This window comes from Pleurodeles waltl, chromosome 6, assembly GCF_031143425.1.
Source record: "Pleurodeles waltl isolate 20211129_DDA chromosome 6, aPleWal1.hap1.20221129, whole genome shotgun sequence".
In the NCBI taxonomy this organism is placed as follows: domain Eukaryota; kingdom Metazoa; phylum Chordata; class Amphibia; order Caudata; family Salamandridae; genus Pleurodeles; species Pleurodeles waltl.
In genome coordinates this window covers 515,813,630-515,833,340 of record NC_090445.1, presented here as the reverse complement: position 1 = coordinate 515,833,340, position 19,711 = coordinate 515,813,630, and the positions used below count along the sequence as shown (strand labels likewise).

Sequence of the window (19,711 nt, the reverse complement as noted above, 5' to 3'; positions counted from 1 at the left end):
GTAAGTGTAATAAGTAGCTTACAATGTTTTTTGCGGAAGCATGTAGTGGTTGAATTTGATTATTATGGCAGTAATAATCAAATCTTTTCCATTTGTTTGCGTAACAATGTCTAGTAGTAGGTTTTCTAGCTTGTTTAATGACCTCCATACATTGTTGTGTGAGGTCTAAACGTCCAAATTCTAAGACTTCAGGAGCCAGATTGCTAGATTGAGCGATGCTGGATTCGGGTGTCTGATTTGTTGTTCGTGTTGAGTTAACAGATCTGGTCTGTTTGGTAGTTTGATATGAGGTACTACTGACAGGTCCAGTAGTGTTGTACACCACGGTTGGCGAGCCCAGGTTGGTGCTATTATTATTAGTTTGAGTTTGTATTGACTCAATTTGTTTACCAGATAAGGAAGGAGTGGGAGAGGGGGAAAAGCGTAAGCAAATATCCCTGACCAACTGATCCATAACGCATTGCCCTTGGACTGAGGGTGTGGATACCTGGATGTGAAGTCTTGGCATTTTGCGTTTTCTTTTGTTGCAAATAGGTCTATTTCTGGTGTTCCCCAGCGTAGAAAGTAAGTTTGTAGTATCTGGGGATGAATTTCCCATTTGTGTGTTTGTTGGTGATCTCGACAGATTGTCGGCCAACTGGTTTTGAATCCCTGGGATGTACTGTGCTATTAGGCGAATGGGATTGTGAAATGCCCAATGCCAAATCTTTTGTGCTAAGAGACACAGTTGTGATGAGTGTGTCCCTCCTTGTTTGTTTAGGTAATACATTGTTGTCATGTTGTCTGTTTTGGCAAGAATGTGTTTGTAGGCTATTAGTGGTTGAAATGCTTTCAATGCTAGAAACACTGCTAACAGTTCTAAATGATTTATATGCAGTTGCTTTTGGTGAACGTCCCATTGTCCCTGTATACTGTGCTGGTTGAGGTGTGCTCCCCACCCCATCATGGAAGCCTCTGTTGTGATAACTTATTGAGGCACTGGGTCTTGGAATGGCCGCCCTTGGTTTAAATTTATAGGATTCCACCATTGAATCGAGAAGTGTGTCTGGCGGTCTATCAACACTAGATCTTGAAGTTGACCCTGTGCTTGCGTCCATTGTGTTGCTAGGCACTGTTGTAAGGGCCGCATGTGTAGTCTTGCGTTTGGGACAATGGCTATGCATGAAGACATCATGCCTACAAGTTTCATTACAAACCTCACTTGATAGTGCTGGTTTGGGTACATGTTTAACATTATATTTTGGAAGGCTTGTACCCTTTGTGGACTTGGAGTGGCAATCCCTTTTTGTGTGTCGATTGTTGCTCCCAAGTATTGTTTTATTTGGCACGGTTGTAGATGTGATTTTTGGTAGTTTAGAGAGAACCCTAGTTTGTGTAGGGTTTCTATGACGTATTGTGTGTGTAGAAGACACTGTTGCTGAGTGCTGGTTTTTATGAACCAATCGTCCAAGTAAGGGAATACGTGCATGTGCTGTCTCCTGATGTGAGCGGCTACTACTGCAAGGCATTTTGTGAATACCCTTGGGGCTGTTGTTATCCCGAATGGTAACACTTTGAATTGGTAAAGCATGCCTTGGATTACAAACCTTAAGTATTTCCTGTGGGAAGGATGGATGGGTATGTGGAAATAAGCATCCTTGAGATCTAATGTTGACATGTAGTCTTGTTGTCTGAGCAAGGGAATCACGTCTTGAAGTGTTACCATGTGAAAGTGATCTGATTTGATGTAAAGACTCAGTGTTCTGAGGTCTAATATGGGTCTCAGTGTTTTGTCCTTCTTTGGAATTAGGAAATACAGGGAGTAGACACCTGTTCCTTTTTGATGGTTGGGTACTAGTTATATTGCTTTTTTTTGTAGCAATGCTTGGACTTCTAGTTGTAACAGGTCTAAGTGTTGTTTGGACATATTGTGTGCTCTTGGAGGCACATCTGGTGGCAATTGTAGGAATTCTATGCAATAACCATGTTGGATAACGGCTAGGACCCATGCGTCCGTAGTTATGTGTTCCCAGTTGTGGTAATATGCAGTAAGTCTCCCCCCCACTGGTGTTGCGTGGTGGGGGTTTGTGACATTGAAGTCACTGTTTGGTTTGTGGGGTTTTTGGGCTCTGGAATTTCCCTCTTGCTTTAGGGAATTGTCCACCCCTGTATTGTCCTCGAAAACCTCCTCTCTGATACTGGTACTGATATGTGGGTCTGACTTGTGAGGTGGAAGGCTCTGTGGTTTGGGAACGAAAACCCCCTCTAAAGTGCGGCTTCCTAAAAGTGCCTCTGCTCTGTGAGGAGTAGAGCGCACCCATGGCTTTGGCCGTGTCTGTGTCTTTTTTCAGTTTTTCTATTGCCGTATCCACCTACGGCCCAAACAATTGTTGTTGGTTGAACGGCATATTCAGCACAGCCTGCTGGATTTCTGGCTTAAATCCAGAGCTCCGTAACCATGCGTGCCTACGAATGGTTACTGCAGTGTTCACTGTCCTTGCCGCCGTGTCTGCTGAGTCCATAGCCGACCTTATTTGGTTGTTAGAAATAGTTTGACCTTCCTCAACAACCTGTTGGGCACGTTTCTGGTACTCTTTGGGAAGGTGCTGAATGAGATGTTGCACTTCATCCCAATGTGCCCTGTCGTATCGAGCCAGTAGAGCCTGAGAATTGGCAATCCGCCATTGATTGGCTGCCTGTGATGCCACCCTCTTGCCTGCTGCATCGAATTTCTGACTTTCCTTGTCGGGTGGTGGTGTGTCTCCTGAGGATTGGGAGTTTGCCCTTTTTCGGGCTGCTCCCACTACCACCGAATCAGGAGTTAATTGTTGTGTGATAAACACAGGGTCAGTTGGGGGAGGTTCATATTTCTTCTCCACCCTAGGCGTGATGGCTCTGCCTTTTACTGGGTCCTGGAACACTTGTTTGGCGCGTTTTAACATGCCTGGCAACATTGGCAAGCTTTGGTATGAGCTGTGAGTAGATGACAGGGTGTTAAACAAAAAGTCGTCCTCTATGGGCTCTGCATGCATCGCTACATTATGGAATGTAGCTGCCCTTGAAACCACTTGCATGTATGCAGTGCTGTCCTAAGGTGGCGAAGGCCTTGCTGGGTAGCAATCAGGACTATTGTCTGAGACCGGCGCATTATACAAATCCAATGCATCCGGGTCAGCCTGGGTCATCCCCGTGTGTGTCGTCGACTGCATCATTGGGGGTGTTGCTACCGGGGACAGATGTGGTGAATGTAATGGAGATTGTGTGGCAAGACCCTTGGTGGTGTCTTTTCTTTAGCCACTTTCGCTTTTGGCTGCATTTCCGTTTCTTGGAATGCGAGCTTGCGCTTGATTTTTATTGGAGGAAGAGTCTGGATTTTCCCGTGTCCTTTTGTATGTGCAACCTCCTCTGGGTATGGTCTGGCTCTCCCATGCCCAGTTCTTGTTCAAATCTGTGCCCTTGTAATTGAGTTGAAAGGCCTTGCTCCTCTGTATAGGAGCCTGGTTTCGACTCCGAGGCTGCATGTTTCGGCACCGAAGCTTTTTGAACAGTCTTTTTCGGCTCCGAGGAAACCTTCTTGACTTTCGGGGTGCCGAACTCTCGGTGCCGGTATCTCGACTGGAGTTGGATGTCTTCGGCTGCTGGGAGACCTTTTTCAGTGCCGATGTTTGGTCACCGTGTTTTCGGGTTAAGCCATGGCCTGTTGCCGGTGGCATCCCCTTGGCCTTTATTATCTTTGAGTGAGTCTTTGCCAGGGCTGGTTTACTCACGGTTTGCTGCGTCTTCGGCTGCTCACTTTCGGACTCGTCCGAGTCTCGAATGGAGAGTATCTCCTCTTCCTCGACGTCGATGTGCTCGGCCGGTGTCGACGCCATCTGGAGTCTTCGAGCTCTTCGATCTTGTAGTGTTTTCGTGGATCAAAATGCCCGACAGGCCTCGCAAGTATCCTCCCTGTGTTCAGGAGACAAAACACAGATTACAGACCAAGTGTTGGTCTGTATAAGGATACTTTGCGTGGCAGTTGGGGCAGAAGCGGAAGGGGGTCCGGTCCATGAGGTTTGAAGATGGACGCGGTCGGGCCGACCAGGCCCCGGTGGAGAGTGGAAGCCCCGATTGGCCGCCGGAGCACTTCTTTCTTCGGTGTCGATGTACTAACACTAAACCAGTACCAAGCGCGAACAATACCGTCAAACTTTCCGATAACAAACTAACTTTTCCGAATCGAAATATGGAGCGAAGAGGAACACGTCCGAACCCGATGGCGGAAAGAAAACAATCTAAGATGGAGTCGAAACCCATACGCAATGGAGCCAAAAGGGAGGAGTCCCTCGGTCTCGTGACTCAAAAAGACTTCTTCGTAGAAAAACAACCTGTAACACTCCGAGCCCAACACTAGATGGCAGGATAATGCACAGCATGTGTATCTGCAGCTACACATGTCATCGAACATATATATATATACATACATACACACACACACACACACACACCGCAACACAGTGAAAACACCACAAAAGTATTCCACACCAGTTTTAAAAAATAGCCAATATTAATCGGAGTAAAACAAGATCAAAACGACAAACATCCAACATACACAAGTAAAGATAAAAAAATTATAATATTAAATCCTAGTATAGCGCTCAGGAACACAATTGCTTCAACTGGGGCTATAATGGCTTCTTGACAAAGTCACTTCAAACAGTCAGACACCACGGGGGAGTGCTGGCCGGTCACAAAGTCTCCCAAACCCCAGGTACAGTATCTTGGAAAACAATGAGAAAACAAACATGTTGCACAGAATCAGGGAGATGAGGTGTTGCTGGAGCTAGTGTGGCATCTGTTCCTTACTGCTAGGCAGGGGAGGTGAGGTGTCAGTTCCTTACAGCTGCAGGGGAGGTGAGACGGCATCAGTGGTGAGGAGTCTGTTCCTTACAACAAGACAGGGTCGATGAATCCAGCAGATCAAGATGTGTAGCGTTGACTTTGCGGTGTCGCAATCACACCATGGCCAAAGGTGCTGCAGCGGAGTCAGATGTCAAGAACTTTGGTGACACAGCACTATGGACACACAATGTGGCAGGACTTAGGATGCGCTGCGTCGGGCCTGCGTTGTAGGTCGTGGTTGTTGCACTCAGTGGGGACCACAGCTCCAGTGCAGGCAACGGTGCAGGGTCAGAGAGCGGTGCCGGTTCCGAAGTCATTCTAGAAGACGATGCACTAGTTTCTTCCTTGCTACACCAGAACTCACTCCCAAGAGCCCAGGAACTGGATTTGGCACTACTTGGCAACTCAGGACTCTCAGCAAGAGATGAGAGCCCAGGTGTTGGCAGATGAAGTCTTTGATGTCCCCAAGACTGCTTAACAGGAGGCAAGCTCAGTCCAAACCCTTAGAGAATCTTTGGAAGCAGGACGTAGAAAGCAAAGTCCGGTCCTTTCACTCCCAGGACGGAAGCAGTCCAGCACAACAAAGCAACAGGCAGAGTGGCAGTCCCTCATACAGCATCCAGCTCTTCTTCTTGGCTGAATTTCCTCAGTCCAGAAGGATTCCAACTATGTGGTGTCAGAGGTCAAGTACTTCTTTTAAGCAGGCACACTTCAAAGAGAAGTCTTTGCAATGCACAAGACTCTGCTTTTCACTACCCTAGCCCCAGACAAACTCCAGGGGGTTGGAGACTGCTTTGTGTGAGGACAGGCACAGGCCTATTCAGGTGCAGCTGTCCTCTCCTCCTACCACTCTAGCCCAGGAAGACCCATCAGGAAATGCAGGGCACACCTCAGCTCCCTTTGTGCGACTGTATAGAGTGAATTCACGAACAGCCCAAATGCCATCCTGACCCAAACATGTATTCAGCAGGTAGGCAGAGGCACAGAATGGTTGAGTAAGAAAATGCCCACTTTCTAAAAGTGGTATTTTCAAACCTATAATTCAAAAACAAACCTCACCAAAAGATGTATTTTTAAATTGTGAGTTCAGAGGCCCCAAACGTCGCATTGCGATCTGCTCCCAAATGGAAATTCCACTTAAAAAGTACTTCAAAACAATCCCCATGTTACCCTATTGAAGATTTGCCTCGCAATAGTGAAAAACAAATTTAGCAGTATTTCACTATCAGGACATGTAAAAGACACCAGTACATGTTCTACCTTTTAAATACCCTGCTCCCTGACCATGCTGCTGCCTTGGGCCTACTTTAGGGGTGACTTACATATGGTAAAAGAGAAGGTTTGAGCCTGGCAAGTAGGTGCACTTGCCAGGGTGAAATGGCAGTTTAATACTGCACACAGACACAACAAAGGCAGGCCTGAGACATGTTTGCAGGGCTACTCGTGTGGGTGTCAAATCAGTGCTACAGACCCACTAGTACCATTTAACTTACTAGGCACACATAGTGCACTTTACTAGGGACTTACAAGTACATCAAATATGCCAATCACAGAGAAACCAATCATTTTAAACAGAGAGCATGTGCACTTTAGCACTGGTTAACTGGTAGAGTGCCCACAGTCCTAAAGCCAACAAACGTAGGTCAGAAAAAAATAGGAAGAAAGCAAAAGGTTTGGGGATAACTTGGCAAGAAAGGGCCAGTACAAGTTACCACAAAAAGTCATTCAACATAGGCCCAGCAGAATATTTACAACTACGTGCCTCCTTGTGAGACAGCAATGGATGACAAAGGTATGCAGAGGCAACAAAATGTCCACCCGCCAAACAGTCACAGGGATGATATTGATAAGGGCAGTAGAACTAAGCAGTTACTTTCATGTGATTATGGTTTTACGCTTAAAAAAATGTTGAATTCTAATTATGGTTTTATAGCTTGAAACTCTTCTAGATTTACATGCTTTGCAAACTTCCACTTTTTATTGGTTGGGTTTGGAATTGTTCTGTTGTAAATATTTTCCTTCTTAGTGAGTGGGTGGTGACAAGGGTGGAGACCTTGTATGAGGTTTACTGTAATCCCACAATGTGCATGTGTATGCCCACCATCTTTGAATTATTTTTCCTGATTACACACGATTCTCCTTCACTGGAGAGGTGTAGGGCGGCATGGAATCTAGAAGAGCTTCACGCTGCAAAACCATCATTAAAGTTCAAGGTTGTCTTTTGGAGCATAAAATGCTAATACAGTCACATGCTTTGCACTAAAATTATAAAGCAGTATAACCTCCCAATGTAAGGTGAGTTAGAAGAGGGAGTGGATGCAAGGAGAATTTATTAGTATTGCTTGGCCCACTATAACCTCTTTTCGTAACGGTAAATCTGCACAATAATGCCTTGTGAAGGTACGCGTAGGACCAGGTGGCTACCTTGCATATTTCATGCATGGAAACTTGGGCCAAGAAAATGACTTTAGCTACTTTTTTCCGAGTTGAATGCACCCTTTGGATTGGGAATTAAAGAACGTTTTGACTAGGGAACAACATTTCAATTGTTTGAACAATCCATTTAACAACAGAAATTTTCATTACAGCTGTGCACGACGCAAGTGCTCAGAGTCCTAAATAACTTTTGTTGTCCTGAGCAACTCATATGCAATACATAATAGCCCTTGTGACATGTTACTGTGTAAGGCTCCGAGCTCCATTTGTTAGCCTTAAAAAACAAAAAAAACAGCCGGCTAAAGTGATAGTCTGATTCATGTGAAAAGGAGATATGAGTTTTTGTAAGAATTTAAGGTGTTCCTCACAACCACTTCAACCTAATATATAGTTCCTGTAGTGTGAGCAACTGTAACCCACTTACCCTTCTTGATGAAGTGATGGCCATCAAGGCAGCCACCTTTAATTTACAGTGCTTGAGTATGGCTTTGTTCATGGACTCCAATGGAGTCTTTATTAACCCAGCTAGTACTGAGATAACACTGTAGGGATGGTATTGCACAAGTAGGAAAGAGTAATTTTGCCCTGGGCAAGAACCTTTTGATTAGAGGAATTGAGAAAATCTGCTTTGTGTGCAGTCCTTTCAAGTAAACGGCAAAAAATGACATGTGTACCTTTAGCAAAGCATACAACACCTTACATTTAGGCAGATGTGTGAGGTATCAGACTATGACCATGTCCTACTGAAAAATGTCTTGGAATTGTTAGTTACACCATGGCAGATATTCCTTTCACTTGAAGACGTCGCACTGTCTAGCGGATGGCTTCCATGACTCTTTAACGATGCACAGTGTTGATTTGGGTTAAGTGTAAATGCTGGAACTCAGCTAATTAAAGGAACTATGCCCACAAAAGCCCGAGTTTGGGTGAAAAGCCCTACTCTACTGCATAGCTAGAATGTCTTTGTGTAGAGGAATTTTGATATGCTGCTGTCATGACAGCTGTGGTAGGTGTCGGGTGACGCGGGCTGGCATGACATTTGGGAACTATCAAAATCATAGTCATGTTGGACACTTAAAATGTATGCAGAATTGTTGGAACCAACAGTACAGGGGGGAAAGTATTATGCAATGTTCTGTACCAGGTTTACAGCAGGCCATTCCCCAGGGACAGTGGATGGTAGTGATAGAATGCAAACAACTCACATTTGGTAGTTTTTCTGAAGTTGCCAAAAGGTTCTCTTGTGGCATTCCCCAGTGCTGGAAGAGTGTTTTCTGCAGATTGTTTAAGCTTTCATTTGTGAGCGTAACTTGTTTGCCTCTATATTTGTTTTCCACCCCGAGGCATGATTTGTTATTAGTGAAATGCTTCTTGTGATGGCCCAGTTTGGGTTTCGAGATTGGGATGACAGTCCCCTTTGTTTTTTTTTTTTGTAAATCTGTTTTATTAGTTTTAATGTATCCATATAGTGACATGCGAAAAAATAGGCAATGACAGGGAAAAACATACAATAGACAATACAATTGAACAATGCCACCATGGTTAGACTACTGTATTAAGAGAAGGTATTACCATCAATGAATTGTCGCATAGATACAGGATTATGTGATCAGGGAGAGGTGAGTCGATAAATCAGCAGCGTACTGTAAGCTGTGTGATCTCTTACCCATTGGGAGGCACAAATCTGGAAAGCACACTGTATTCGTGATTATTCATGGGGAGAGTGTGCAACAGTGTCTTGGGAATCTAGATCTTGTCCAGTGGGTATCCTGCTAACAGCGGGTGTCCTTGAGATAGCAGTATAAGGGCTCGTGTTTACCTAACCAACCGAATCACTATAATATATACCGGATATGGTGTGGTTATGCTTGTGTGCTCAGGGGGGGCGCATGTTGTTTTTGGCTTCCAACTTTACAATGAATGCATCCCACATTTCACAACTCCCTCTTGTTAAGCCTTTGGACCGCAATTGGCGCAGCGTCTGCGCCTGAGACCATTGTAGTAAGTATCGTAGCCATTTAACGTGAGTTGGGGCATAAGGCACCTTCCAGTGTGTGGGAATTGGGTCCTTAAATGTGATAAATGAAAGGTCAATGAATCTGTGGATTTGCTTGTCGCCTTTAGCACGTTGGCGCAGTCCTAATAGACAGGAATCCGGGCTGAACACTAGAGTGTGATCTGTTATTTCGGACGTAGATTTCATTATTTGTTGCCAAGCTGTTAGCATTGGTGGACAGTCCCACACCATATGATAAAAATTTACTTCTGGTGATGCACATCGGGGGCATGTAGGATCCGTCTTGGGGAACATGTGCTTAATTCATAGTGGAGGGAGATAGGATTGGTGTAAATCATTGAATTGGGTGTAGCAAAACCTAGGATTGCGTGGAACGTGTTTAATGGTAGAAAGCGCTGCAGTCCAGGCCCTCTGTGACAAAGGGGTAGTGAGTACACCATCCCAGCGAGCTCCAGCAGACTCTAAGCTCGGGCAAGCTGCAGTTAACAGGGCACTGTACAGCCTAGAAATCACATGTTTGGTTTCAGTTGTGGATAGTATCAGTGTAAGTAGCTGGGAAGATTGTGGTTCCATGTCCCCCATGTTCCATGTATCCTGTATTAAGTGTCTGATTGCGCAGTATGTCAGAAAAGCGCCTGCATGTAGGTCCGTATTGTCCTTCAGCTCATCAAACGTTAGTAGTGTGTTTGCTGAGAAGAAGCCCCCCCCCCAATGTTGGCTACCATCCACGGAACCATACTGTGATGCTCGAGCACAGCACGGGCCTTACGTAGATAGGATATTAATGTCAGCGGTGAATAAGGTATGTTGGGCTGATTGCCGTGTATGCATCTCAACCAGCATGTTTTGGCCACATCCATTAGGACACGTCCCCATCTTAGTGACAACATCCTATCAGCCAACGAAGTGTAGATTGGTATCCGTGCCAGGTAATTGTGTATAACACTTTGTTCCGCCATGTGACGGTCCTGCAACCATTGGAGTGGCCATTGCAGCTGTGAGGCAGCATAATAGAGTTCAAGGGCAGTCTCCTCTATTTGATGAGGTAAGACAGGACTGTTATGTTGTCTGCTAGTATTTGGAATGTCTTGTTTTGCGCTTATTTCTTAAAAGCTTCCATTGCTAGAAGATTGTTTTCAGTTCCAGTTAGATGTTGTGTTTGACTGTTTCCTAACCACAAACGCTTTATTTTGAGCAAACTCATGTGTGCTCCTAATCCTGTGTGTGAGGTATATGTAGTTATTGTGGCTTGATGAAGGGATGCTAAGAATGGTCTCTTTTAGGAGGCTGCCTGCATTCCACCACCTCAATTCTCTGCTGACCCTGGTTAAAAGCACTAGATCTTCCCAACTTCCTGAATCGCCCTCATGTGCAGTCTTCCAACTCCAATAGATTTATTGCTGTCCTCACAGTCCGAGATTGTGACATATGGTAAATGCAAATTTGACCTAGTATTATTGCATCCTCCTTGCAACCAGGTAGGCCACTGCTTTAGTTGTGTTCACGTCTACCCCAAGAAATGTTTTCTTGTTATCAGGGGTCGAAGATGCTTCTTCCCAATTTACTGAATCTTAGCATGCCTAACAGTGATACCACCTTTGTCAGGTCTTGTTGACAGTGTTCGAAATTGTTCACCTTGATCAGCCTGTCGCCCAGGTAGGGATAGACATGCACAGCATGGCTCCTGAAGTGTGCTGCAAGTGCCATAAGTGTTTTGTGAATACTCTTGGTGCTGACTTCTTGCCAAATGTAATAACCTTGAAAGGATATTTCCCCTCACCCCCACCACCATCACCATCAATCATCCTTGCTATTCACTGTTGTCAGATAGTGGAACAGCTTCTTGTAAGGTTGTCATTTATATATCTTAAATATAGAATAGGCACATAGTTAAGTTTTGCTTTGGGACTACAAAGTGAACATAGTAACCACCTGTGTGTCTTCCTTTGTGATGTATCATTTCTATATTATCTTTCAGGAGCAGCTCTTGTTCATTTGCTTGTAAGATTTACACTTGTTTTTTTGAACCCCTGGTTACTTTGGTGGCTTTATTGGAGGTTTTGTACAAAGCGTATGCATTAGCCATGTCCTATAATATTTAGCAATCACTTGTCCGTGGTACTGGACGTTCAATTAGTTAAGAAGTTCTTCGTCCTCCCCCGATAGGTATGTGTGTCTTGGTGGTGATGAGGGAGGAGTGTATGGGCTAACAGTCACGTTAAGGGACTGCAAGCATACCCTATGGTATTATAGCCCCTTGGTTTTCTTCTGGCGTAAGATAAGGTCTTTGGTGGAGGTGGTTGTTGTTGCTGCCACTGTATGGATTGTGAACGGGCTAAGTGTTTCAAGAAGAAAACACATCTCCCTTCTCCATTACCATTTCCATTTCGAAAGCATCAACTTGAATTTGAAGAAGGTGGTCTTAAGGGGTACATGTCTATCTCATCCTGTGAATAATCTGCCTTGGCTTCGTCTCACGAGGTTTCCTCCTCAGGTACACGGAAGGCCATTTGCTCAATCAGCTTGTGTAAAAGTATTCTTCTCTTCTCCGATCTATGTGTCCTGTTCTATATCCTGTTGTGTTTCTTGCTGCTCTGACGTTTGTATTTTCTGTCACTGTTTTGTAATCCCTAAAGCCTACAGATCTCTCTATGTGGCAAAAACATCTTGAAAAACGTTCCTTTTCCACATCAGTCTATCTATCTCAGCTTCAAATGCCCCCTTTTTCCTCTTGACTTGGCCAATGTCAGAGGTTTTGTTGTCTCCAGCAACTTTCCTATCGAGGGCACCTGTCACTGATTCTTCCTTCGCACATGATCATCCTGAGAAGTCGAGAAGATGCACTTAGGCAGTTTCTTGATGGAGCTTTCTTCTCCTGCAGTAAGGCGGGATTCTCCAGTTCATTCACCTGCAGGACCTTTTGGCATTCAGGGCTTGATTTTCTGTGACACTGCAATTCAGCTCAAAAAGTTATACTTCAGCGACTTAGGCAGTAGCCTGGATGCCTGGTTTTTGATACATTAGAAGACTTTCGGGTATATGGCACTGCTCATCTATGATGTTTCCCCATTTCATGTGAAATCTCTCTGAGATCGGTATCTTGGTGTTTCCTCGGCTTCCAGGGCCTTCACATCTCCATTGACAGAGCAGCCTTTTTCGCTCCCCTAGCTCCTAGAGCCCTGGCATGTCTGCAGTTGCCCAAGGTGCTCAAAAATGTTATCTTTGTGCAGTAGAGTTTTAGGTTTAAACAACATGTATGGGAAACAGTCCTCCGACTTATGGTTAATTGGGAAGCAAAACATACAGACTGGATGCTTGTTGCTTACGACGAACATCCTGTCACAGTTCTGGAAAATTTTTAAAAGTGCACTCACATATTATAAAATGGTACTGACAGCCACCAGGGATCCCATGACTAATTTTCTGACTGAGTGTGCTTTAGTTTTATTTCTAACGGCCCCCTACTTCCTTGTAGCAGGGGATATCCTTCTTGCACTGCTGCCTTTAATGACTGCCAGTCCTTCGCTGCCAGGTTCAAAGGAAAAAAAGAATAGTTTCACTTTCCTGTAGTGTTTTTGTGTTCTCTAAAACATGACTAGACCTCTCACATCCAGCATGTGTAGGTCTCTCTCGGTCTGTAATTTTAGCTACTGTAAGAAAGCTGCTAGTTGTAAAACACAGATCATGTAGAAATGTGATGTGTTCTTAGGCAAAAAGTGTGGGTTTGTCCTTATAACTACCCTGGTCCTTTTGTATTAAAGAGTATGGTTCCTGCACTCTGGGAGCTGGTAATTCATTAAGAAATTTAAGGTTGGTGTTCTGCATGGATTCAGAGAAAAAGTTACAAAACATGTTTAACGGTCTTTTACTGGTGCAGATTCCTCACTTTGTGAGAGATCCACCAAGTGCCAGGCTAGATCCGAGATTTTACTCAGCAATTCCCTCAGGTATCATGTGGCCCCGTATCTGATTCATCCCACCTTTGAAGTCATGTTGGGGCCACAATATAACCCCCACTTCTGCTTGTCAATGTCAGGTTCTTTCTGAAATCTGTCCACTGGATGCAGAGCACACAGTGTGCAAATGTACAGGTCACTAGCTGGAATCTTTTTAATATGGACCAAAGAAGACCAGTCCACGGAAATGAGACAAAGGCAGAATTCAGTTAGGAATCTATGATTAAATATAGAGTATCCACCAGAAAGAGTGTTACCAAACTAACTTGTTCTTCCGCTGGATATTTCTAATCACAGATTTCTCACCTTGTAATAGCTACTCGAGCAATACCGTACAGACAGCTAGTCAGTGCAATGACTCAGACCAAAAAGTCCTGCAGGACTGAACGAGCAAATGGCACCTCTTGCTGGACCTGGCTATCTTGGCAGCGCTTCGTGAATGTGCGAATTGAACTCCACATCGCAGCCTGGAAGATATCTTAAAGAGGTGGACTGCGTGTCAGGAACAGTTTTGGCTCTGGTGGAGGGAGCCTGTAGGACTTCCAGAGGCTGTTTCTTGGCTAGTCCATAGCAGATCCTTATACAAAATACAGTCCATGATAATTTTCTAACCTGGTCTTCCCTAATTTGTCTTAAGATTGATGGTCTTTGGTAGTATTGAACTCAAAGAGCTCTTCAAGTCTAGGTGGTCGAGTCTCTCTTCCTCCTTGGATGGGGTGGGGCGAAGAAGGAAGGCAGGGTAATAAACTGGCCAATATGGAAAGGTGTTTTAGCCTTTGGGAGGAAGCTATCTTAGTTCTAAGAACTAGATTGTCCAGGAAAGTAGTGGTGTATGACTCTTGGACAGTGTTTGCAGCTTAATTACACGACAAACTGAAGCGATCGCTTTAAGGAACGCTGTGCTCAATGTGAGTAACCTTGAAGAGCAACTGTACAGAAGCTTGTATGGGTTTCAATTAATAAAATGTGAAAACCAGAATAATGTCCCACTGGGACATCACAAAACGTTTTGTCAGAAATGTATGGGTCGGCCTTTTTAGATAACACATAACAGGTGATTTGAACAGAGATGGCTGGCCAAGTAATCAGAAAAAGGCTGATACATCTGAGAACAGTGTCTTAACTTTTGCCACAGCATGGCCTTGACATGAGTAAAGAAGGTTATCAGCCAACTGGACTTGTAACGTTTAGATGTGTCAGGAACACCACCATTCAACAAACTTTGCCCAGCATCCTGCATAGATGGGTTTAGAAGAGTGCTGTATGGCTGTCAAAATTACATTTACTGCTTTGGAAGGAGTACCATGAGCTCCTGTCCCAATTCGGAGCCACTAGAATGACTTGGACCGAGATGGTTCAAATCTTCTTCAGCACTTTGGGCATGAGAGGAAGTGAAAGGAGGGCATACAGGAGTACTGAGATCTAATCCAAGCAAAAGGGGGCGCTTAGCAAGAACTGCCTTGTGATCTCAAGTGAGTAAAGGTTTGGACACTGTGTAGACTGATGCAGTGACAAAAAGATCGAGCCAGGATTCTCCCCATTGCTGAAAAGCAACATGCATCACTTTTGAGTGCAGCCGCCATTACTGATGAAAGTGGGAGAGATGTGAGCAGATGAAAAATGGCCACTAGGAAGCAATATTCTTCACAGTAGGCGCCTTAATCTACAAAAGTAAAGAAAATGGGCACCACATCGTAATTCACATTTGTTCTCAACTGGGATGTGATCATCATCAATGTAGACACTATTTTGGTTTGAATGAAATCCATCAGACGCTCCTCATTTCGGCTTTCACCTTAGATGTATGTTCTTAGTGACTAAATGTAAGTAACCATAAATGTATCTATTGCCTATGGCCATATACCACGATTAGCCACTTTAACAAATCCTCACTTACTAGCACTGCACGTAATGCATACTCTGTTGAAGTTCTTGACATGTATTTGTGTCCATGCTGCCGTTGAGCATGTTGTTTGCTGAGTAGCAAGGGGCCAGTCGTGCATCCTACTACACTTATTGCATCCAATGGGGAGTGTGGTCCAATAGGATCAATATTCCTAGGCACTTGAGATCCTAGCTGAATCCCAACACATTTGGCTGCTTTCTCCTAATGGTATAATTGTGGCATCTCCTCACATACAACCGAAAGCGAGACTTACCCTGCACTCTCAGCCACCAGAGACTGGCTCTTCATGTTTGAGAGACACCTAGGAGGACAGACTAGCACTTTGCCATGCCACACAATGCAGGTCTGTGCCTCTTGAAGAACGTCTAGTTTTGCGTCTGACAACCACTGAATCTGCCACATCTGCACTGCAGATACACATGCGTGCCAACACTCACTGTTTAAACAGGAGACTTTTTTGTAAAGCAGAAAATCAATTGAATTTACTGTTTTCCTGCCTAAAATCTCATCCACTGCAAAAAAAACAAATGGAGAAATTTAATTCCATATAGATCTCTTTCAGAATCTCCTTAACTGATCCCAAATGTTGGTCTGTAAGAATCCGTGGGTGAACAGTTTTAACTATAGCAACTAACTGAATTCACAATGAATGTGAGAAGCTTTCTGGATGGGAGGTACTGGGTCTTGTGACAGAAGATGCTTTCAGTAACACCATGCAAAACTGGCTTTTTTAACTCTAGTCGGAACAACTGGAGAAGGTGCAATTTACTACAGTCTGGCAGGATTGACTGAGATGGGGTAGAGTGCATGGATAAGTGCATTCAGCCGGTAAGAGAAGATCACTACATATCTTGTTGTGTCAGAGAGAGCATGTGTATGCAGAGTGAGAGGACACAGCAAAATTACACTAATAAAAGTGCATGGTCATAGCGAGAAATCAAGATCTGAGTGACTGCTAGGAGCAAACTGAGTAAAAGGAGAGTTTTCTGCAGGAATGGGCAGAGTGAAGTAGTAGGGTTCTGGTGAACATTTGAGAAGAAGAAAGGCTAAGTGAAAGGTAGAGAGATTAAAGGGTAGCAGATTACATTAAGGGGAGAGGGGACAGGGGCAAAGTGAGTTTTAGAAGAGAGAGGCAGAGGTATTATCGGCGTAGAGTGGTACATGCAAGGTGAGAGTTAAGGTGGTAGTTTTGGATTATGCAAAGTGAGAGGGAGGGACAGAATGATATGTTAGGGTCAGTGAAATATTATCAACAAAGGGAAACTGTGGGGACGCAGTGACAGGCCATTGCCACATGGGGCCATTTATGCACAAACTGTCTGGGTACTTTAATGCTTTTTATCATCTGGCATCACTGAAGTGTATCTATGGGGTCACTATGCATTTATTTTTTTCTGAGAGTCTGGGGTGGTTACAGGGGGTGGGACAGATCGAAAGCCTCCCTCTACTAAGCAGTAAGGGACTTTAAAGGTTTTCCAATTAAGCTTTGCATGGTACGGGCACCATGAGCTTAGTATTGAAGTCTCAAAGAGGACTTCAAGGTGGTGTCCTAAAGATGATGAAAAATGTGTCAGATATCCCTAAAGATATTTTGTGAGCCTTGTATGGCACTCCAAATTTAAGGCACAACATGACAATTTCACACCAGAGCATACCTCAAACATGAATCTGTTAGACTCAAAAAGTAAGTTAAACAAAAACCTGGCATAAATTAAGAAACAAAACATATTTCTATAGCTGAGCCCTCAAAAGGTGTCTAACCAAAGAACCATATTTCCTTCATGAACGATGGGGTGCAATAGAATTCTACCAGTCTTTCCTATGACTGCAGAAGGATCACAAATACAAGAGTAGTAAACCATCAGCAAACCAGAAAGGTATGCTACAGGGCCACCTTACCTACCTAAATGAAAGCACAAATTCTGATGGACACTAGCCTGTGGATCTCAGATCTAATGCTGTGAAACCACAAACTCAAAACCCACTACTAACATTAGATTTCTGCACAGGTGTAACTAAATACAGGCATGTAACTCTAAGCTACTAATAATGATATTTAAGGAGTAGCAAGAGTTGAAAATGAATACTTAATATTAAAATTGCAATGAAATGTTTCAAAACCAAGAAGGACGCAAGGCTAGCTGCATTAAATAGATGGCTAGCAATCAAAGCTTTCCATATTATATTATAAATGAGTGGGTAGGAATAAGCAATATGTACTTGAGGGGGCACTATGCCAGCTTTTAAAAGTTCTAATAAAGAGAAAGTAAGGCCCTATGAAGCAAAGAAGAGAAGAGAGACTGCAGCTTAAAATACGATGGGGTTGTACTTAGACAGCAGACAACATACAGCAGGATGCATTTTTTGTTTAAACTGCAGATGGAAAGAACTTCAAAACGGACGTCTGGGACCAATCAATGCATCCATAATTCTGTTTGCAAAGATTAGTTCTTTTCAATGTTTCATTAATCCATAGCTTGCAAATGGGCATTTTGTGCATGCAAAAATAAACCAAACACTAAAAAGGTTTATTTACGGAATTACATCCGGCTCAACACTGATAATGTCTCAACTTCTGCATTAAACTATTTTAGGCATATCAGCAAAATAAGTTGGCTTGTGAAAATTCCTACCACTTTTCTTCTCTAGTCCTAAAGTTATCTAGGTTTTGCTTAAGTCAACAAAGAAGAAATCAGTCCAAAAATAATTCTTAGTAAGGCATGAGTTGTATTTTGTGAAACATATTTGATGGTGCTGTATATTTTAAAAGAAAAAAAATAATTCAGACCTTGTAACGAAGAGTTGCTGCAATTACCTTTGTGACTGGTGGAAGCTCATAACTGATACTTAACTATGTCTAAGGATTTAGAAGGTGTAAAAATATTTTCATGGCTCCATACCAAATAATGCTCTGTAGCCAAAGTGTGAAAATCAGCCCTATGCTTTACAAGCAAAGTAACAATATTTTTCAGTCTACAGTATGGAAATGGTGAAGCAATGTTTTGTTAGATCAAGCTGCACTAGCCATGGATTTCAAACACATCAAATAGAAATTGGTTACTCAACTGTGCAAACGCCATTTGGATAGTGATCCTTCACGTATGTCCGCAGCGCGTTGTCACAGGCATCTCTCCATGGCTTTAATCCTGCCTCTACATCGTCGGGTTGAGGTTCGCTGGCCTCCTTCCTCAAGTGATCAAACTTAAAGGATATTTTGTTTCTTGGGTCCAAAAATCTACCATTGCCCAGATCACCATGTTCTGTTATCAAGACCTTAAAAACAGAAAAGAAAAAATAAGCTCAAAAAGTTAAAAGCAGTTTTTTTAATTATTACTATTTCCTTGCAGGTATGATGAGCCGCTCTGCCTCCATTCCTGAAGCCCACTTAGCTCACGACACAAGGGCCTCACATTGCCCCATCGCTGTTATCCTAATTGCCACTTAATTTCTGCTCAACTGGCATCCGCTCAGGGGCAGACGGCACCTTTTTATTAGGGCCAGGTTAGGCTTTGGATTAGAACCCTTTCATGCCTCTTCCATTCCTAGTTTTCCATGAATCTTCCCCCTTATTGTTTCCTTAAATCTAATAAACATTCTGCATACAATAACCAATGAAGTACTTCAGATTCCTAATCAACCCCACATTCTTTGAGCTGCATGACATCCACTACAGGACTCTAAAATCTGCTAATACTGTGCCTATTCTCACACTCTCTGCAGTGTCACGCATATGCGCAACAATGTTTAACTCACCATTTTTACACTAAGTCTTTAAGCCTCGAGCACCACAAACAAGATATCCCATACATGCCACACTGTAACCAGCACCATTTAAAGCACCCCAAAAGGAACAAAGAAATCAGGGGCAAATCAAGGTGCTTCACAACTCGATAAGGGGTATGAAGAACTACACGCAGTAGCTACTTATTTTACTAGGCTGTATGTGCTGTACTTATACCAATACAATACATGTTAGAAAAAATATTAAAACATCATAAGATATTACTTTTTCATGTCACTTCTACAAATTATTTACATACATCAAGTTGCAATTTACAGACATCTTATATTTCAACTAAATACTTCTCAGCAAATCAGGAATAGACACTGTTAGCAAGTGGTGCGAATGAGCATACAGTTTATTTTTTCAGCCCCTCACATGTGGAACATTTATGTTTAACTTGTGTGCACGGTTAAGAGCTGAATTATAAAAACGAATGAAAGGTCTACATGTTAAGCACCATGTGTATGTTTTCAAACCTGTAGCCATCACTATACATACTATTTTAGTTTGATGATATTTGTGGTCGCTCCCCCTCAAGAGCTGGTAATCATGTAGAAGAGGTTCAAGTAGAGGGACAGAAGAGAAAAGCGTGGCAAAGCATACAGCCTTTGACAATCTGATAGTGAAGGAGTGAAACAGGAAAAGTGACCTTTACATAAAAATGGAATGAACTTATTCAGTTTCCCTCTGTAACTCGTTAGAAAAAGCCTGTGCAGTCAGGGTGGACCAGAAAAAAAAGGTTGGTCTTAAAA

At 43.4% G+C, this 19,711-nt stretch overlaps 1 protein-coding gene across 1 annotated transcript in view; it reads right to left on the bottom strand.

Moving 5' to 3' along the window:
• CAPZA1 (capping actin protein of muscle Z-line subunit alpha 1) overlaps positions 1 to 19,711 on the bottom strand; it is a 174,392-nt gene that overhangs the window by 74,584 nt on the left and 80,097 nt on the right. Inside the window, exon 5 of the mRNA XM_069238669.1 lies at positions 18,242 to 18,448. Coding sequence (XP_069094770.1) covers positions 18,242 to 18,448 — 207 coding nt within the window. The remainder of the gene's footprint in view (positions 1 to 18,241; positions 18,449 to 19,711) is intronic.